Source organism: Pristiophorus japonicus, chromosome 18, assembly GCF_044704955.1.
Source record: "Pristiophorus japonicus isolate sPriJap1 chromosome 18, sPriJap1.hap1, whole genome shotgun sequence".
NCBI lineage: Eukaryota > Metazoa > Chordata > Chondrichthyes > Pristiophoridae > Pristiophorus > Pristiophorus japonicus.
The window spans coordinates 98,963,011-98,982,824 of NC_091994.1; the positions used below are offsets into that span (position 1 = coordinate 98,963,011).

The 19,814-nt window shown below is 44.2% G+C and overlaps 1 protein-coding gene across 4 annotated transcripts in view; it reads left to right on the top strand.

Annotated features, from left to right (window-relative positions):
- The window catches only part of LOC139228929 (uncharacterized), a 157,835-nt gene that overhangs the window by 119,018 nt on the left and 19,003 nt on the right, over positions 1-19,814 (top strand). For all 4 annotated transcript variants that reach the window (XM_070860459.1, XM_070860458.1, XM_070860460.1 and 1 more), the window contains 2 exons: positions 591-744; positions 15,542-16,311. In XM_070860459.1, the coding sequence (XP_070716560.1) occupies positions 591-744; positions 15,542-16,311 (924 nt within the window). The remainder of the gene's footprint in view (positions 1-590; positions 745-15,541; positions 16,312-19,814) is intronic.

Here is a 19,814-nt window from a genome sequence, read left to right on the forward strand (position 1 = left end):
TTTGTGGCAGGGGTGAAAACCAAATTGAAGGGATTCAAACATTGAATTCAGGGAAAGATGATTTACATCCTGAGAACACCAAAAATTGTTTAAAAGCAGTGGATTACAAACCCTGGGGTGGAACTTGAACCCAGAATCTTCTGATTCAGAAAGTGAGAATGCTACTAACTGAGCTGTCTAGCGAGGAGCTCAGTGAATCTCTGAAAGGTTCCAAATTTGATTTCCAGTATGTGCTGAATTATCTGGGTCAGTGAGAGGGCTGCTGCAATTTGCCACAGTTCCCTTGCATAATGGAAAGAAACATCAGACAGGTTCCTGTTCATGATCATTATCCAGTAACTTCCCACTAGGATGCTAGCTGAGAACAGGATCAAACTCGACTGATGTCCTATGCAGCTAGATACCCTGTCAAAGCTCACACGTGAATAATGGTTACTTGGGCAAGGTAGCAGTGGATGGCTGCCCTGGGGACAAGTACCCCAGTGAGCAAGATAACAATTTCTGCAGAGGGGAAGAAAATTGGAGATTTAAACAAAAAATACACAAATAAGCCAAGTGACACAATTACAATTAAGTTCTTGTACTTACAGACTGCCAATTGCTGTTTCCACCTGGCTTGACGACGATGACTTGAATGAGACTGACCACCTTTGGGCTCTTTTGATAAAATCTGTGTTTCCGGACATAACAGTGTCAGATTGGAACACTGCGTCAGTGCCAGACCTGCCATTGAGCCTTGAAAAGGTACTGTATACCAACTTCTGAGGAATTAGCACCTTTTCAATTACTTCCATAGGCCTCTGGTCTTTGATGCTTACCCTTGGTGTTCTAATGTCACACTCTCATTTGGCCTTGCCAGCTTGCTCCTTGACATCAGAACCACCTGTAACTGGCTACAAGACAATGCACTTCAGTCTGCATTTTATCACAAAACTGTTTCGGGAAGGAACGGGACAAAAGAACATTTCATGCATGACCGTGGTTGTTTTTAGTCATGGTCCAGTGTTTTTGTTCCTGTTCTTTCAACAGTGGTAGGGGTAAGTCTGTACAGTTCAACAGTTAGGTAACTATTTGTGAACCCATGTCCCAGGACTGTTACCCCATTGCATGGCCAGTTAACAAGATGTTAAAACTGTAAATTCACTCTGTGCTTGAGTACTGAACTCTACAAAAAGGCCCAGGCTCAGTTCCCAGCTCCCTGCTAAGCTAGTTGATCTCAGCCAGGACAGCAGTTGTGGTTCTACAATTGGCCTCAGCACCCAATGCTTGGAAGGTGACAATTTTAAGGTTCTCGCTCCTCATTGCAATTCATTGATCACTATTGGAAAATGGAAGTCTGGATAGGATGGCCACTTGTAGAACGATTCTCTTGCAAGAGGTCAAAAGTCTTTAGGAGAAAAGGAGGAAACATTGATTGATTACTGCTGCTGTCTAAAACATGAACTTCGGTGTTGGGAAGGTGTCTTTTTCAGAGCAAAACAAAAGCTTAATTTTTCTATTTTCTTCCCCCAACTTTCTCCCTTCCTTTCCTGAAGGTTAGGGGTGGGAATCCTGGCTGAATTTTTTCTCGTTAACCTAGGGGGTTGAGGTCAAAAGTAGCACCCCTACTGACATCAGCCCACTCAGCTCGAACCTGAACCTGTAACATCCTGGTCTGTGCCACTCAGTTACTCACTGAGACATCAGGGGAGCTCGAGTTAAAATTTTTCTGGAACAAGCAGGGGTCTAACAAAAAAACGGTCAAGCAATATCAGTTATGCTTTTTTCTGGTGTTTTGAGAAGTTAGTTTTGCGCTGCTTCTTTAGCACTGTTTACTTATTGGGCTGCTCTGCAAAAATCAACAGAACTTATTTTCTTGGCTGCAGTTTAACCCCAGCTTCCTGCTGGGTCTCAGTCCCAGGACCGGGATAGATCTGAAGACGAATACTTAGCACTATCCTGATGAGCTGCCTCATAATTTTTGTTAATTCTCTCTGCTAAAATTATTAGATCGAAAAGCACAACCAATTTCACCTTCAAACTGCTGCTTTGATTAATTTGTTAAGACTGTTAATTTTGGGTGTTGGGTTGGGTGGGCGTGAGAGAATGCAGTCAGTCATCCAGTCAGTTTAACAGACTGGACTCTGTTTGATTCTAGTTGCCAGCATATCTAAGAATAATGATCCAGCTGTTGTTGGCTTACATAGAATTACATAGATGTACAGCACAGAAATAGGCCGTTCGGGTCAACCATTCCGTGTTGGTATTTATGCTCCACATGAGCATTGGTCCTAATTACACGTGCTCACCCCCCAGTTCCCTTATCTGTGTATCCCCTTTTCCTTCAACCGCCCAGCTAACCTATTCTTAAATGTTGACATGGTTTCTGCTTCAATCTTTAACTCCGATAGTGCATTCCGCAGACTCCACCCTTTGTGTAAAAAAAAAAGATTCTCCTGCTCTCTGTCCTTGATCGCTTACTTTTAATCTTCTATCCATGCCTCCTCATTCTTAGACCCCTCAATCACATGAAGCAGTCTTTTCTATCTACTCTGTCCCATGCTTTCATAATTTTAAACACCTCTAATAAATCTCATAATCTTCTCTGCTCCAATGTAAACAGTCCCAATGTTTCAAGCTGCTTTTCATATTTGTATTTCCTGATATTAGGCAGAATCCTAGTGAACCTGCACTGTACCCTCTATATTGCCTCAACATCTTTCCGAGAGCGCAGAGCCCAAACTACACTATTCCAACTGTGGCATTAAGGTTTTATACAGTCACCATTACATTTCAACTGAAATTCTATAGTTCTTGCCATAAAACCCAGTTTTCTATAAGCTATTTTATGTCCTTATCCATTTAAGCTGCTGCTTTTAATGCCTTGTGAACCCAAACCATCCACCATGTAAAGCATAATTATTACTGTATTTTTTTAAAAATACAGTAAAATCCATTTTCCATTTTTGTCCCATATTGATATCACCCTCCAGCTTTCTTTAGTCCTCAGAATTATTTACTACATCTCCTACTTGAATATTGTCTGAAAATTTGGACACCATTCCCTCCAGCCCGACATCCAAATCATTGATTTACAAAATGAACAGTAACGGTCCCCGAACAGAATGAGATGGCAAACTTGAAGGGGTGATCATAAATATGGGTAGGAAAGTTTATATTAAGGGAGGTTAGGAGGACTGTAAAATTGGAGGAGAGAGGGCAAGCTAAATTGAAATGGATTGAAATCACTGAGGATGAGGAGACAGAATATTTTGGGGAGATACTCAGGATGCAGCTGGGTGGTAGGGAGGCAGTAGACCACGAGGATTTTACAAGATGGAGTGCTCAAAGGAGACAGTACCAAGAGTAGAGGAAGAGACTAAGGTGCGATTTAGTGATGAGGGCCACACTGCCACTGAGGTAATTTGGGCTAGACAGGTGGTGGAAAGTATAGCCAAGGATAGAGACTTCATTAAGGGGATAAGATATCACCCATATGGCAAGTTTCAGTTAAAGTCACGTTGTCAATGCAAAAATCCACAGTAAGATCATGGTTGGAAGGGACTTGTTCGCAAGTGAACGGACATTCTGGAGGGAGATGTGGAGCGAGGTGATGATTTATTGATCTGTTGGCCGAGTCCAAGAGTGCAATGAGCAGGATGGATAGGGGGATTTATTTTGACAGTGCTATCCTGGGTGGGAAAATATAGTGTGCAAGATAAAAGCCCTCACAGGGGAGATTCAGTAAGAACAGCATACAGAGGCCCAAGAGAATGCAATTGAGTATGGCACAAAAGACATGGGGCTAGATTTTCCATTATTTTTTGCATGCATACCGCCCATTTAATGTCCATTTTAACGCTGAAATGAGGTGTAACGTCCATATATCGCCCATTTAGGCACATAATGGAAACTGACGCCCATTTCTCGGTCATTTATTGGCGAGCGTTACTGTTAGATCTCTTAATTTCCAATGAAATACGAACTCCGATTGTAGTTTTAACTTTTTAATCTTGGCAGAGAGCAATAACAAGTTCTTGGCTTTAAGCCAGGTCTTTGTTCTTCTGACACCACATGGTCAAAATGGCTGTATTTATACCGGGTTCAATTTACAGAAAAGAACTCGCCGCCTTTGACCTTATTGGCTCACTACCCAAGGGTCCTAAAATGTCAAGTTGATTGATGGCTTAATGCAACATGCTACCACTCACTGACTTGTCTGTGAATTTTCACAGCCTGTCTAAATGCAGCCTGGCTGCAGAGCTTGAATTCTCTATCAATCCCCCCTTTGATTCTTTCACAAACTGAATCATAAAACATCAGGTATCACTGGTTAAACATTCTACAAAATAATTTCATACATGTTAATAGAGTTTCCTTCTAAAATTTGTTGATGTGTTTCGCCACATGTCCGGACTAGTAGCTTCCACACAAATTTACACTAACCCGAGTTCCATTGTGGCCACAATGGAAGTCTGGTTTTAGTAGGTTAATTAACCTTATTCCAATTTAATCCAAATCAATATCTTAATTCAACCAGTAAACAACCTTTCCTTAAGCATAACATACCCCTGTGCCACGTACAGACGGTCTGCTGGGACCTGCAAGGTGTCTCACCTGCGGGACAGCAGCTACAGCCACCTGGTCACAACAACATTAATCAACATAAAAGTAAAACAATTACAACAAATAGAATTAAACCTTCCACCAATGAAGTTCCTATTGAACCTTGCCATTAAGTGGCTCCGCTCCACAAAGTGAATGATGGGGGTTGCTTAAGTTTTTCTACCTCCTTTTGGATATGCTCCGCTAAGTGGGTAATTTCTTCGGAGCTATCTGGGTTATATGTGCAACACTCAGTTCCGAGTAAGGCGCAAGTACCTCCCTTTTCAGCCAGGATGTAATCAAGGGCCAGTCTATTCTGTAGGGCTACTGTGCAGATTGCTACCATTTCTGCATTGATTTTAACTAGGGCCTCTGAGGTATCATTGGCTACTCGTTCCACAACGGATGCCATGTTAATGGATTCCCTTGCCAGTTTGGCGGTCCCATACCCAGGGATCAGAATGGCAAAGAACCTCTCTGTTTCTGTGATGGCTCTCTTAGGACGGTGTAAATGTTCCGACAGTGACTTTATATGATACATATAAGGCAAAATGTAGGCTAAATAACAGGATCCCATCCAATTCTCGGGCAGCCAAGGGTAGGCCTTGTGGCCACACACCCAATAGGTGCCATTATATGCAATGAATGTTAGCTGTTTCTTTGTCAGCAACACTCCGGGGCCTGTCCAGGCTTTGCCATCTGTTTTATTCAGAATCCCCGTTACGTTAAAAACTCCCACATCGGCCCAGTTTGGATGGTTCCGTGGCTTGATTATATTATAATTCTGGGAGCAGTTACTATACCCCATATTTTGGCATTCTTTGATATTTCTAATCAGACAGACCGATTCCCCCGGTCTTCCTATTCCCGTTGTATTAGTGATAACAAAAAATGGGGACCGTTTGGAATTATTGTAGCACGGTTGGTATCCCCCTTCAAAGGTAGTCAGATTGTAACCTGCAGACTTCCATTTACGTGCCCAGTTTTCCGTATAAGAACATAAGAATTAGGAACAGGAGTAGGCCATCTAGCACCTCGAGCCTGCTCCGCCATTCAATAAGATCATGGCTGATCTGGTCGTGGACTCAGCTCCACTTACCCGCCCTCTCCCCGTAACCCTTAATTCCCTTATTGCTTAAAAATCTATCTATCTTTGACTTGAAAACATTCAATGAGCCAGCCTCAACTGCTTCCTTGGGCAGAGAATTCCACAGATTCACAACCCTCTGGGAGAAGAAATTTTTTCTCAACTCGGTTTTAAATTGGCTCCTCTGTATTTTGAGGCTGTGCCCCCTAGTTCTAGTCTCCCCCACCAATGGAAACAACCTCTCTGCCTCTATCTTGTCTATCCCTTTCATGATTTTAAATGTTTCTATAAGGTCACCCCTCATCCTTCTGAACTCCAAGGAGTAAAGATCCAGTCTATTCAATCTATCATCATAAGTTAACCCCCTCATTTCTCGAATCAGCCAAGTGAATCGTCTCTGTACCCCTTCCAAAGCTAGTATATCCTTCCTTAAGTAAGGTGACCAAAACTGCACGCAGTACTCCAGGTGTGGCCTTACCAATACCTTATACAGTTGCAGCAACACCTCCCTGCTTTTGTACTCCATCCCTTTCGCAATGAAGGCCAACATTCCATTTGCCTTCCTGATTACCTGCTGCACTTGCAAACTAACCTTTTGGGATTCATGCACAAGGACCCCCAGGTCCCTCTGCACCACAGCATGTTGTAATTTCTCCCCATTCAAATAATATTCCCTTTTACTGTTTTTTTTTTCCCAAGGTGGATGACCTCACACTTTCCGACATTGTATTCCATCTGCCAAACCTTAGCCCATTCGCTTAACCTATCTCAATCTCTCTGCAGCCTCTCTGAGTCCTCTACACAACCCGCTTTCCCACTAATCTTAGTGTCATCTGCAAATTTTGTTGCACTACACTCTGTCCCCTCCTCTAGGTCATCTATGTATATTGTAAACAGTTGTGGTCCCAGCACTGATCCCTGTGGCACACCACTAACCACTGACTTCCAACCGGAAAAGAACCCATTTATCCCAACTCTCTGCTTTCTGTTCGCCAGCCAATTCTCTATCCATGCTAATACATTTCCTTTGACTCTGCGTACCTTTATCTTCTGCAGTAACCTTTTGTGTGGCACCTTATCGAATGCCTTTTGGAAATCTAAATACACCACATCCATCGGTACACCTCTATCCACCATGCTCGTTATATCCTCAAAGAATTCCAGTAAGTTAGTTAAACATGATTTCCCTTTCATGAATCCATGCTGCGTCTGCTTGATTGCACTATTCCTATCCAGATGTCCCGCTATTTCTTCCTTAATGATAGTTTCAAGCATTTTCCCCACTACAGATGTTAAACTAACCGGCCTATAGTTACCTGCCTTTTGCCTGCCCCTTTTTTTAAACAGAGGCGTTACATTAGCTGCTTTCCAATCCGCTGGTACCTCCTCAGAGTCCAGAGAATTTTGGTAGATTATAACAAATGCATCTGCTATAACTTCCGACATCTCTTTTAATACCCTGGGATGCATTTCATCACGACCAGGTGACTTGTCTACCTTCAGTCCCATTAGTCTGTCCAGCACTACCTCCCTAGTGATAGTGATCATCTCAAGGTCCTCCCTTCCCACATTCCTATGACCAGCAATTATTGGCATGGTTTTTGTGTCTTCCACTGTGAAGACGGAAGCAAAATAATTGTTTAAGGTCTCAGCCATTTCCCATTATTAAATCCCCCTTTTCATCTTCTAAGGGACCACCATTTACTTTAGTCATTCTTTTCCGTTTTATATATCTGTAAAAGCTTTTACTATCTGTTTTTATGTTTTGCGCAAGTTTACCTTCGTAATCTATCTTCCCTTTCTTTATTGCTTTTTTAGTCATTCTTTGCTGTTGCTTAAAATCTTCCCAATCCTCTAGTTTCCCACTAACCTTGGCCACCTTATACGCATTGGTCTTTGATTTGATACTTTCCTTTATTTCCTTGGTTATCCACGGTTGGTTATCTCTTCTTTTGCCGCCCTTTTTCACTGGAATATATTTTTGTTGCGCATTATGAAAGAGCTCCTTAAAAGTCGTCCACTGTTCCTCAATTGTGCCACCGTTTAGTCCTTGAAACGCATTGCCTGTTTTGTTTTGATTAATTATCCACTCAGCCATTTCCGAGATATTCAAGGGAACTGGCCTCAAGGGAATCCCTCCCTTTGAGTGAATAGGAATATGCGTACACACCCAACAACTAGAAATGTTACCTTGTTTGGCATAAATGTATGACATATATAAAAAGGTATTTACATGTAATTCCCTTGCTACCCTACTATTTCCCTTTGGTACAGAAGGTCGGCTAGTAAGAAGTAGGCCTATGCCTATAATACCTACAATCAATAATGCAGTAAATTTATACAATTTCGCAAAAAGTAATTGTCCTTATTAGATTTCAGCATCAGTTACGGGTGCTCGTTTAACGTGTGAAGCGTGGATCCAGGCTTTCTTTCCTTGGACTTTTAACAACTGCCTGGGTGGTCAATAGCATTTGATAAGGTCCCTCCCACTTGGCACCCAAAGGTTCTTTATGCAACTTTTTCACATACACCCAGACTCCCGGGATGATGTCGTGTCCTCCTTTGGATGGATTACCCCAAGCTGCCGATACCTGTCGGGAAACAGAACTAATAGCATTGGTTAAGTTCTGACAGTATGATAACAAAGTGTCACTCATTAAGTGAACATCAGCTTTCTGTAAATCGATAGTTCCTGGCAGCGACATGGGTCTTCCTGTTATAATTTCAAATGGGCTTAGACCTGTAGTTCTGTTCGGGGTCGCCCTAATGCTACATAGCACTATTGGTAGTGCCTCGGGCCATGGTGTTCCTTCTTGGTGATATTTGGCAAGCTGTTGTTTCAGAGTTCGATTCATTCGCTCTACTTGTCCTGATGATTGTGGATGATAAGGACAGTGTAAATCCCACATAATGTAAATGATGCAGGCTCCATCTGGAGTAGGCCACAATCGTTCTTATCTTTAGCCCATATCGGGTGTTCCTTCAATTCTTCTTTCTTCAAAGTTCTAATTGACCATGTCACCCGACCATCCTCGAAATGCAACGATGAATCTACTTGGATTAGAACGTCCATTCCCAAAAGGGGTTGATCTACTGGGCCTATCCAGACCGGCGTGGTTAGTTCATGTGGACCCAGCCCTATAAGTACCGGTGTTGTCCTTTTAATTTCCATTTTATGGCCTCCAACTCCATAGGCTGTACGTACCTACAATTCAACGGCAAAAAGTCTCCATATTGTAGGGGTAAGCATGTTAATTCCGCCCCTGTGTCTAAAAGACAGTCCACATCCTTATCGCCCACCCTCACAGTTATATATAGCCCATCTCCCCTTTGTTGTATTAGTGCGAGGAGGGGGACCAGGGTGGGCTCTAATTGTTTTTTGCTATCCCAAGTAACTCCTTCTGTTGTTGTATTGTCAGTTGCTTAAATGCTTCTATGAGGTCGTTATTTTGTGACAAGCCTGGCTTGTTGGCTGAATTGTATCCCTGGCTGCGTCCTCTTCCCCAGCCACGACCTTTCTGTTTGGCCCTGCACGTCTTGGCCCAGTGACCTTCTTTCCCACAATAATGACATTTTCCGGGTAATTTTCCTAATGACTGTTTATCGGAATCCTGGGATTTCCATCCCATAGCCTGTACAGCTCGGACTTTAGCTCCCATAACCCGATCTAATTGGTTACATCGATCCAAAGATAGTTCCTCTACCTTCCCAGTCCGGTAACACTACCTTAAGCATTTTGGACAGTTCTGGCTTTAGACCTGCCACGAAAGCTGCTTTCAGGGGTCCAAACACTTGTTCATCCATTTCCTCATCCGTATTATTCATACCCGAATGTTCTAGCCACGTGCATCTAAACCGCTCGTCATACTCCAGGACCTCCTCTGTTCCTTTCTGTTGGCAGGCTGCAATTTTTCCCCAGTCTGTCGTAGCTGAACTGAAGGCTTGCAGCCAATGTTTAATCGCCTCCCATCCTGCGTCTAATTCTTGCTCATTCTGCCCCAAAGCTTCACTACCTTGTCGTGCAATTTTCTTCCCTGTGTTTTTGGCACCATTATGGTCAAAATTTGCACTCCGTCCCAGGGATGAAGTTGATATATATTTCTTAAGCGATCCAATTGGTCCCACGTTTTTACTCCCCCTTTCTTTGGATTGGGCAATTCCTTGGACCATTTATCAATTTTCTCTGGGTCTGCCGGAGCATGAACTAAGTATTCTTCGTACACCCTTCTCTTTGTTTTTTTGGTTCCGCCCTCATCCGCAGTCTCTTCTGATTTGACTACAACTCGTCTTTTTTTAAACGGGGCAAAGCGCACCCCTAATTTGTCATCCTCCGACACTGTATTGTCGGAGGATTCAGAATCCGTATCTATTCCTCGGTTGTGTCTTCGGGTTTGCACTTTTAATTTATCCAAACATGGGTACCCTGGGAATTGATCAATACATTTTCCTTTTCCTATTACTGTCTCTTGACCTAATGATTTTTTCCATTCTTTAATTTCTCCTTTAAGATCTTTAACTTCCGCTTCCAGCTTTTCAAGTTCAAGCTTTTTCTGTCGCAGCTGCGCACAAACTGCTTGCAATTGATCCTTTGTACTAGTCAGTTCTCGATCATGTTGGGAACGCATTATAATTTAATTCCGGTTTCGAATCTGGCCCATAACCGCTAGGGACCATCTAGTTCGCTCTTTATTTTTCATACGGGTCGTTTTTCCCCAGACCCTTTTAATCTCGTCCAAGGACCGTTGTCCTTTGGAGGTTCCGTACTTTTATTCGATCTTAATACAGGCTTTAGATAAGTTGAATTGTTGCTCTATGTATTCTTTCAACTGTTCGAGGATTTCATCTAGCGAAACTTCAGTTGGTGCCTGCCCACCTTTAACAGTTGTAGGCAATTCTTTACTCTTATCTCCTGCTGCCATTATACTGATTCTTTACTGGGGTCTCGAGTCGTAGGCTTGCTAGCCAATCAATAGGTCGGTGATTAATTAACTAACACACCGTCGAAGTCTAGATGTCTATGGGACCTCGAGCTGACTACTAACCGGAGGGTTCGCAAACCGGAGGCTTTCGGAATCGCGTAGAAGGAGAGGCGAATTTAGACTTTTGACCGAGGACGATTTAAAAAGATCAATATATAGGTCCGATGTCCAAAATTCAGTTTCTTTCCTCAGCGACCCTGCTCACAGCGCCAAAATTGTTAGATCTCTTAATTTCCAATGAAATACGAACTCCGATTGTAGTTTTAACTTTTTAATCTTGGCAGAGAGCAATAACAAGTTCTTGGCTTTAAGTCAGGTCTTTGTTCTTCTGGCACCACATGGTCAAAATGGCTGTATTTATACCGGGTTCAATTTACAGAAAAGAACTCGCCTTCTTTGACCTTATTGGCTCACTACCCAAGGGTCCTAAAATGTCAAGTTGATTGATGGCTTAATGCAATATGCTACCACTCACTGACTTGTTGTCGGTGAATTTTCACAGCCTGTCTAAATGCAGCCTGGCTGCAGAGCTTGAATTCTCTATCAGTTACTTTTGGCATGTGCGTAACGTCGAGAAAAAAATAATACCGCCCGCCCACTTTTTGGGCAGAATCATCAGAATGGGCGAACCCAACGCCCATATCGCCCAGTGTTATTTTCGGCATGTAATTAACACCAAGATTTAATAATACCAACCGCTCACTGTTTTTTGTCGTAAAGATCACATTTGCCGAAACTAACGCCCATCCTTACTTTCGGCACCTCGCCGACAAAATCGCTCGCCGAAAAAACCGCTGTAAAAAAAGTTGAACTGACCAGAACTACTACTCAGCAGTATGGACGCCATGTTCTAAATCGTAGGTCGCATCTTTTAAAAGGCTGCTCTGCTTCAACCTCGGGGGAGTTCGGATGTGCTCGGGAGGTGTTTTGAGGTGATGTGAACATCTGAACAAACATCTTATACTGTGGACGATTGAAATTTACTCGGTGTCTTAGTGGGGACATTGATTCTTTGTGAACAATCGGTGTAAAACAGATAGCTATTGGAATGGAGCATGTCATTTCTCACCCTCTCTTGATGACCACGCACATGCTGCAGACTAGAGATGGCAGCATCATGTGCCTAATGTAAGATGTGGCAGACGGATGAGGAGGACCAGACGTTACACCCCCCACAATTACAGGGAGAAGCGGTCTTACCTCAACTTATGTGACACCACCTGCCTTTGGAGACCGCGCTTCCACAAAGAGGTTATCGGTGAGATATGCCAGCTCATCAGGAGAGATTTTCAGCCTGCCAGCACCATCATGACTGCACTTTCCATCGAGGCCAAGGACACTGTCGTTCTACGCGTCGGGTTCCATTCAGGCTTCAGCTGGCGACATTTGCTCTATATCTCAGCATGCCACACATTGCTGCATTAGACAGGTCACTAAAGCCCTGTACGCATGCAGGATGGACTTCTCTATGACCAGAGAGGCTCCGACTGAGAGGGCTTTAGGATTCTCCCGAATTGCTAACTTCCCCAAGGTGCAGGGAGCAATAGACTCTACGCTCATTGCGATGCGGGCATCTTTTCAGGATGCAGAGGTTTTCAGGAACCGCAAGGGATTCCACTCCCTGAATGTGCAACTCGTTTACCAATCAGCCACAAGGTCAATGCTGGATACTTGGTGATAAAGGATATGGCCTCGCCACCTGGCTGATGACCCCCTGCATGACACCCACACCGAAGCCGAGAAGCGATACAACGAAAGCCACAGATTCACTCGCAATATCGTCGAGAAAACCATTGGAGTGCTTAAGCAGCGCTTTGGATGCCTGGACCACTCTGGAGGCGAGCTCCAATACCACCCTGAGCAGGTAGCTCAATTCATGGTGGTGTGCTGCATGCTGCACAACTTGGCTATCGGGAGGGGACAAGAAATGCCAGAAGGGTCTTGACGGTCCAACTCATGAGAGACAGGAAGAGGAGGATGAGGAGGTGGATGTTGATATCGGGCCAGACAACCAGGCTGACGCTGAAACCATGCCCCCACCCCCCTCTATACCGCAGAAAAGGGCCCGTGGTGACATCATAGCTGCAAGGCTCTTTCGTCAGCAGCTCATAAATGAGCGCTTTGCTTGAAAGAACGTTGGTGGTATTTACAAAGCTGCAACATTGCTGGGTGTGCAGATCATACATCAATGGTGTGCATCACCTTGGTGACAGTTAAAGTTTAAGTTGATTCAAGTTAAGTGTAATTATACCCTTTCATGTTAAGGAATCACCAGTGTGTAACGGTGCAGCTATCTGAGCCAATGTGCAACAAGGTTATGTTAAATAAAAAAATATTTAATCCGACCATTTGTCTGAAATCATAAGTATATCTGTAAAAAAACACCCTCGCCCCAGCCCACAACAAATGTATCACATTTACATCATTACAATGGTCCCCATTTCCCACAAAACACAACACAAATGCAAACCAACAAGGTATCACCCTCGCCCCGACCCTCCCACCAAAATAGCAGCAGCAACCTAAAAATATGCCCCAGACAACACCTGCGGACATGCACCTCACTTTCCTTTCCCCACCTCTACCCCTTCCCCTTCCCATCCTGACTCCAAGCCGCCTGGCCGAGGAGCTCCTCAGCCGAAGCTTCATTGGGAGAGGATGACGGCAGAATCGCTGCTTGGACGGATATGGGAGAGGACGGTCCCGAGGTGGGAACGTGCTCCGAGCCAGAAGCAAGATGTTCCTCTTGGCTCTCGTGTCGTTGGCAATGGGGGTGCGGAACCTTTGGGTGCAGTGCTGCGCTCCGGGACCACTGGAAATACTCTGCCACCAGTGTTCCTGGCTAACAGTTGCAGGGCCTCCTCCATCCCTTCCATGTTACATATTATTTGTTGGACAAAAACTCGGTGCCAACTATGTTCTTGGTGCTTTGTAGGCTTTTTGCTGCTGGTGAATCTCCCTCGTGCCTCCCACAACAGCCAAACAAGCACACACCACACCCACACACGCTTTCAGTCCCTCTCACTCTGTCTCCTCTTCTGCGCATGTAATGATGGCCCTTGACCTCCTGAATTGCGGGAAACGAGTGTTGCCATGCCGTTGCTGAGGAAGGCGACACTTTACGGCAGAAAGTCAGAGCGATTTAACACTAATGCCCATTTCAGATCGCTTGCGGTAACACCCAATTTTTAAAATGGAGACTAGGGGCTTTGAAAATGGGCGACAAGCCAGCGATCTGAAACCCATTTTTACCGCCCACGCCGGAAATAACGCCCATTTTTGGGCGATCTGCACAAAAGTGCAAAATCTAGCCCATGGAATTGTTTTTATTTACTCTGTCCCATTCCTTCATAATTTTAAATATCTATCAAAACACCCCATAATTCCCTCTGTTCTAACAAAAACTGCTCGTGTTTCATGTATCTCTGTATTTGTATTGGCTTATAACCAGGCAGCCGCCTAGTGAATCTGCTGTACCCCGCTATTATCTCAACATCTTTCCTACAGTGGAAAGTCCAAAACTGCACACAGTACTCCAAGGGTTTTAGACAGATTCACCATTACATCTTGACTTTTATATTTTATATGCTATTATATAATAATACAAAGGGCTGTTAATTCTTCAACAGTGTGCTATTATATAATGATGATTGGTCTGTGCAACAGAGCAGGTCTCCAGTTGTCCTCGTTAACCCATGCCACTGGATAAAGGCCTAGCTCTGTCAAGCCTGTGTGGTGGCTGATGTGCAACGGTCACCTCACGTTAAGAAAATCCATGCACAGGCATCTTTCACCCCCTCAACTGGAGTTCAGGACTGGAACATCGGGTCCTTCATTGAAACGTCTGTGAACTCATGTGAAAGCAAGTCACCCTCGTTCGAGGGACCGCCTATGATGATGATTATATAATATAGGCAGGTGTTGTGTTATATACATAAAATAGTGCTACATGACTATTAAAAATGGTCTATTAAGAATTATCCACTAGAGTATTACAACTATATAATATATATATTATAAATATAAAATCACCGTATTGTATTTCTGTAACATGGAGTGAATTATATAATGTATACAGGAGTACTAAGCCAGTGTAACGCAGTAAGATTTAACCGATTGGAAAATCCAGGCCAGGGTATGTTAACATGGTAGAACAGGGCAACCAGCAGTGCCCGGATATCAAACCCATGTAGCATTTTGTGGACATGAGCAATCTATGAAAATTGAGGCCTTTTCTCTGTATAGTTTTTCATTTGATAGGTCAGCACATCTGTTAAAACAATATGGGTTGCTTTACACATTTGAGGCTGTTTGCTTCGAGAGCAGAAGTTTCTGATGGTCAGGAACTGTACTTGGTTTTAAAAAAAAATGGTATTTAGGTTTAAGAGGAAGTTTAGTAGTAAAATATTACAGCTCCAAATTCCAACTTGTTTTCTGCTAATGTTTCGGGCTCTTTTGTTTCCTCTTCTCTCAAAGGTGCTGACTCCTCTAGAGGGTACATGCACAGGTAGTGCCAGCCTCCACTACCTTGTCCAACTGGCCAGTCTTCATGGGAAAGCATCACAGATAAAACTAATGTTGCCCAGAATGGCCATTTGAGCGATTTACTTGGAGGCTGTTGGCACCAATGTAAATGTTGCATCACTAACCACCGCATTTGGGAAAGGAGGGAGTAAAGATAAACATTTGGAGGGGGTATATCTCCCTAGAAGGGACATGGGGGTGGGGGTGGGGGTGGGGGTGGAAACATAATTTGTGTTGAGTATTTTTCCTACCATACTAATAATTTCCTTTATTGGGGACCAGTGATACCATTGTGTTAATGCGTGTATTATGCAGACACTGGTTTGTTGGGTAAACCTCAACTGTATTTTACTTTCTTCCATAACAGATCCCCAAAAGTACTGACATAGTCGCCACAAAGACCACCTCTCCGGGTAAGGAGCTTTTTACGTGGATACCATTTCCACCTACATGCAAAGTAGTGACTCAAGAAGTAAAGAGCAAATCTTGGTCATTTTCCAGTCGGGGGGATGATGCTGCCAGTAAGGGGGACATGATGGATACCACTGAGTCCCAAACGGGCAGATCCCAACTTCCTTTATCAGATATGGTGCGGAGTGAAGATGTTTTATCTTCTCTCGATGTGGCAAAGTGTCTTGTTTTTACAAATGAAAATGACAACAAATGGGCAAAGGGCTATCTGGGAAATGTAAAATCTGAAGATGTTTTTGGAGCGGATCCAACAAGATTCTCTACAGAGTGTGCTGCAAGTAAACACGAGAAATCTTACCCAGTGGATGAGCGACATGGCAGAGGACACATGTCAGCTGATGTTACTCACAGTTCCATAGCATCTCTTCAGAGAAATGAAAGGGAACCGAAGCAATCAGTGCCTGAGTTACAGTCCAAACTGAAACCCCGCAACGGGAAGACAAAGCAGCACAAAATGGCAACAGGAGGGACATTGTGTGCTGAGAAGGACAATGTTGATATAATTACAGGGGAATGGCAGGACCATTCATTCATTGTGGACGGGCTCTGTGCCACCAGCAAGATGAGCGCAGAAGGTGCTGTCAATAAAGGGAGGCCTGACGGACAGGCGGAAGGAGGGATGGACCTGGAGAGCTGTCCAATGTGCCTCGTCCGGTTTCCTAAAGGGTAGGTTTGTGTGTTGTTGCTCCTAACTTTGATTATTTTCCATCTTCCTCACTCCCTGACCTTCCTTTCATATCTTGCCTGTTCTATAAAAAATTTACTCTGCCCAGGCTTTCAGTTTTGTTGGTGCTGACAGAGAGCAACATTTGTACAACTCCCAAGTGACTTTTTAAAGATATTTTGTTCTTTCAGTTTAAAAAAAAAAAAAAAATCTGTTTATTGGGTGAAGAAAACTTGAATAAGAGAGGAAAGATGATCTGAAGACTGTTGTGAACAAACCCTTGCTAATTTCAGTGTTTATATTTTTTAATCATACTTTAAACTGTTTCTGGGAATTCTTTTTGGATTTTCTTCTACTTTGCTTTTTCAGGTCTGTTCCGTATCTTGCAATCGCCCAGCTAACTTTGTTCCAAGCCTCAGTTAAAACCACTGTTGTATCAGTTGCTATCATAGATTTTCCCTCTTGGTCCAATGGGGGCAGTGCCTGGTGTTTGCTCAACAACCTAACCCTTACCCCCGTGGATGAAATCAGGACTTTTCCAGTTGGCGAATTACAGGTATAGACCAGCATCCTACCCACAGCACATTGAACAACACACTGGGGGAGCAATTGGATTTTGTTGCGGGTGTGAAATGGATGTAACAAGGCCCAATTTCGGAGTCCAATGACTTGCACCCAAGAACGCCTGTAAAACATCTGACTGAAATTTGGTCATTTTTCAGAACTCTGGGGTGGCCACCTAAAATGGGTGTTAGGCCTCTTGCATATGCTAATGAGGGGCCTACGACCTGTTTAACAACCCCGCTGCCAAATTGGGCTGCCCTGAGCAGAGCTGGCGACTGATATTCCAGTTCTGGATTGGGTCTAGCCAGCGAAAAGTCAAGTTTAACAAAAAAATGTTTTTGTTTAAACTGATGGGGAGCCAGGAGGATCTGAAATGCTCCACTTGGCTCCACAGGACTCTTGCCGGCCAGACTCACCAGAGGCCGCTGCCAACGAGGCAGGTGGCCCGATATTGAATGGTTGTGTTGGATGAACTGGCTGCAGAGGCACCGCGATTATGTAGATGAGACCTGAGCACCAATTTGTTGTGATCCCGGGCCTCTGTCTTTAGGTTCAGGGATTGTTCCCCGTGACCATTTGGCACTTCAAAACTCTCCTAAGCTCATTTCTAGACCACTATGTCAACAGCTCAGCAATGTCCAACTTTTATCTACATACATCTCTAAGTTGTTTTAAAAGACTGCTTATAGTTTCCTTAAAGTATGAGTGGGTAAATGCATCACCTTGAATAGCTGACCCACGCAGAGTAGAAAGATATATGGGAACGGTAGACTAGTAATCCAGAGGGCTGGATTAATAATATGGAGAAGCAAGTTCAAATCCCACCACGGCGGCTATGGAATTTAAATTCAGTTAATGAAATAAATCTAGAATAAAACGCTAGCGTCAGTAATGGTGACCATGAAACTACCGGATTGTCGTAAAAGCCCATCTGGTTCACTGATGTCCTTTAGGGAAGCAAATCTGATGTCGTTACCTTATGTGACTCCAGACCTACAGCAATGTGGTTGACTCTTAACAGCCCTCTGAAATGGCCTAGCAAGCCACTCAGTTGTAGCAAACCGATACAAGAAACAATAAGAATAAAAAAACGGGACAGACCACCTGGCATCGATCTCGTCACCGGCTTCGGACAAGGCAACGGCACACCCAGCCCAGCTGACCCTGCAAAGTCCTCCTCACTAACATCTGGGGACTTGTGCCAAAATTGGGAGAGCTGTCCTACAGACTAGTCAAGCAACAGCCTGACATAGTCATACTCACAGAATCATGCCTTTCATCATCATCCATGGGTATGTCCTATCCCACCGGCAGGACACATCCACCCGAGGTGGTGGCGCAGTGGTATACAGTCGGGAGGGAGTGGCCCTGGAAGTCCTCAACATTGATTCTGGACTCCATGAAGTCTCATGGCTTCAGGTCAAGCATGGGCAAGGAAACCTCCTGCTGATTACCATCCTCCCTCTGCTGATGAATCAGTACTCCTCCATGTTGAACACCACTTGGGGGTAGCAAGGGCACAGAATGTACTCTGGGCGGGGGACTTTAATGTTCATCACCAAGGGTGGCTTGGCAGTACCACTACTGACTGAGTGCTGAAGGACATAGCTGCCAGACTGGGCCTGCAGCAGTTGGTGAGGGAACATATAGGAGGGAAAAACCTACTTGATCTCGTCCCTCACCAATTGCAGATGTATCTGTCCGTGACCACCGCACAGTCCTCGTGCAGACGAAGTCCCGTCTTCACACTGAAGACACTTTCCATCGTGTTGTGTGGCACTACCACTGTGCTAAATGGGGTAGATTCAGAACAGATCTAGTAGCTCAAAACTGGGCATCCATGAGGCGCTGTGGGCTATTAGCAGCAGCAGAATTGTATTCCACCACAATCTGTAACCTGTTATATCCCTCACTCTACCAGGGGACCAACCCTGGTTAAATGAGGAGTACAGAAGAGTATGCCAGGAGCACCACCAGGCATACCTAAAAATGAGTTACCACCTGGGGAAACTGTAACACAGGACTACATGCATACTAAACAGTGGAAGCAGTATGCTATAGAAACAGAAAATAGGTGCAGGAATAGGCCATTCGGCGCTTCGAGCCTGCACCACCATTCAATAAGATCATGGCTGATCACTCACCTCAGTAGCCCTTTCCTGCTTTCTCTCCATACCCCTTGATCCCTTTAGCCATAAGGGCCATATCTAACTCCCTTTTGAATATATCCAACGAACTGGCATCAACAACTCTGCGGTAGAGAATTCCATAGGTTAACAACTCTCTGAGTGAAGAAGTTTCTCCTCATCTCTCCTAAATGGCTTAGCCCTTCTCCTTAGACTGTGTCCCCTGGTTCTGGACTTCCCCAACATCGGGAACATTCTTCCTGCATCTAACCTGTACAGTTCCATCAGAATTTTATATGTTTCTATGAGATCCCCTCTCATCCTTCTAAACTCTAGTGAATACAGGCCCAGTCGATCCAGTCTCTCCTCGTATGTCAGTCCTGCCATCTCGGAAATCAGTCTGGTGAACGTTCGCTGCACTCCCTCAAGAGCAAGAATGTCCTTCATCAGATTAGGAGACCAAAACTGTACACAATATTCAAGGTGAGGCCTCACCAAGGCCATGTATAACTGCAATATGTCCTCCCTGCTCCTATACTCAAATCCCCGAGCTATGAAGGCCAACATACCATTTGCCGCCTTCACCGCCTGCTGACCTGAATGCCAACTTTCAATGACTGATGAACCATGACACCCAGGTCTCGTTGCACCTCCCCTTTTCCTAATCTGCCGCCATTCAGATAATATTATGCCTGCGTGTTTTTGCCACCAAAGTGGATAACCTCACATTTATCCACATTATACTGCATTTGTCCACTCACCTAACCTGTCCAAGTCACCCTGCAGCCTCTTAGTATTCTCCTCAAGGCTCACAC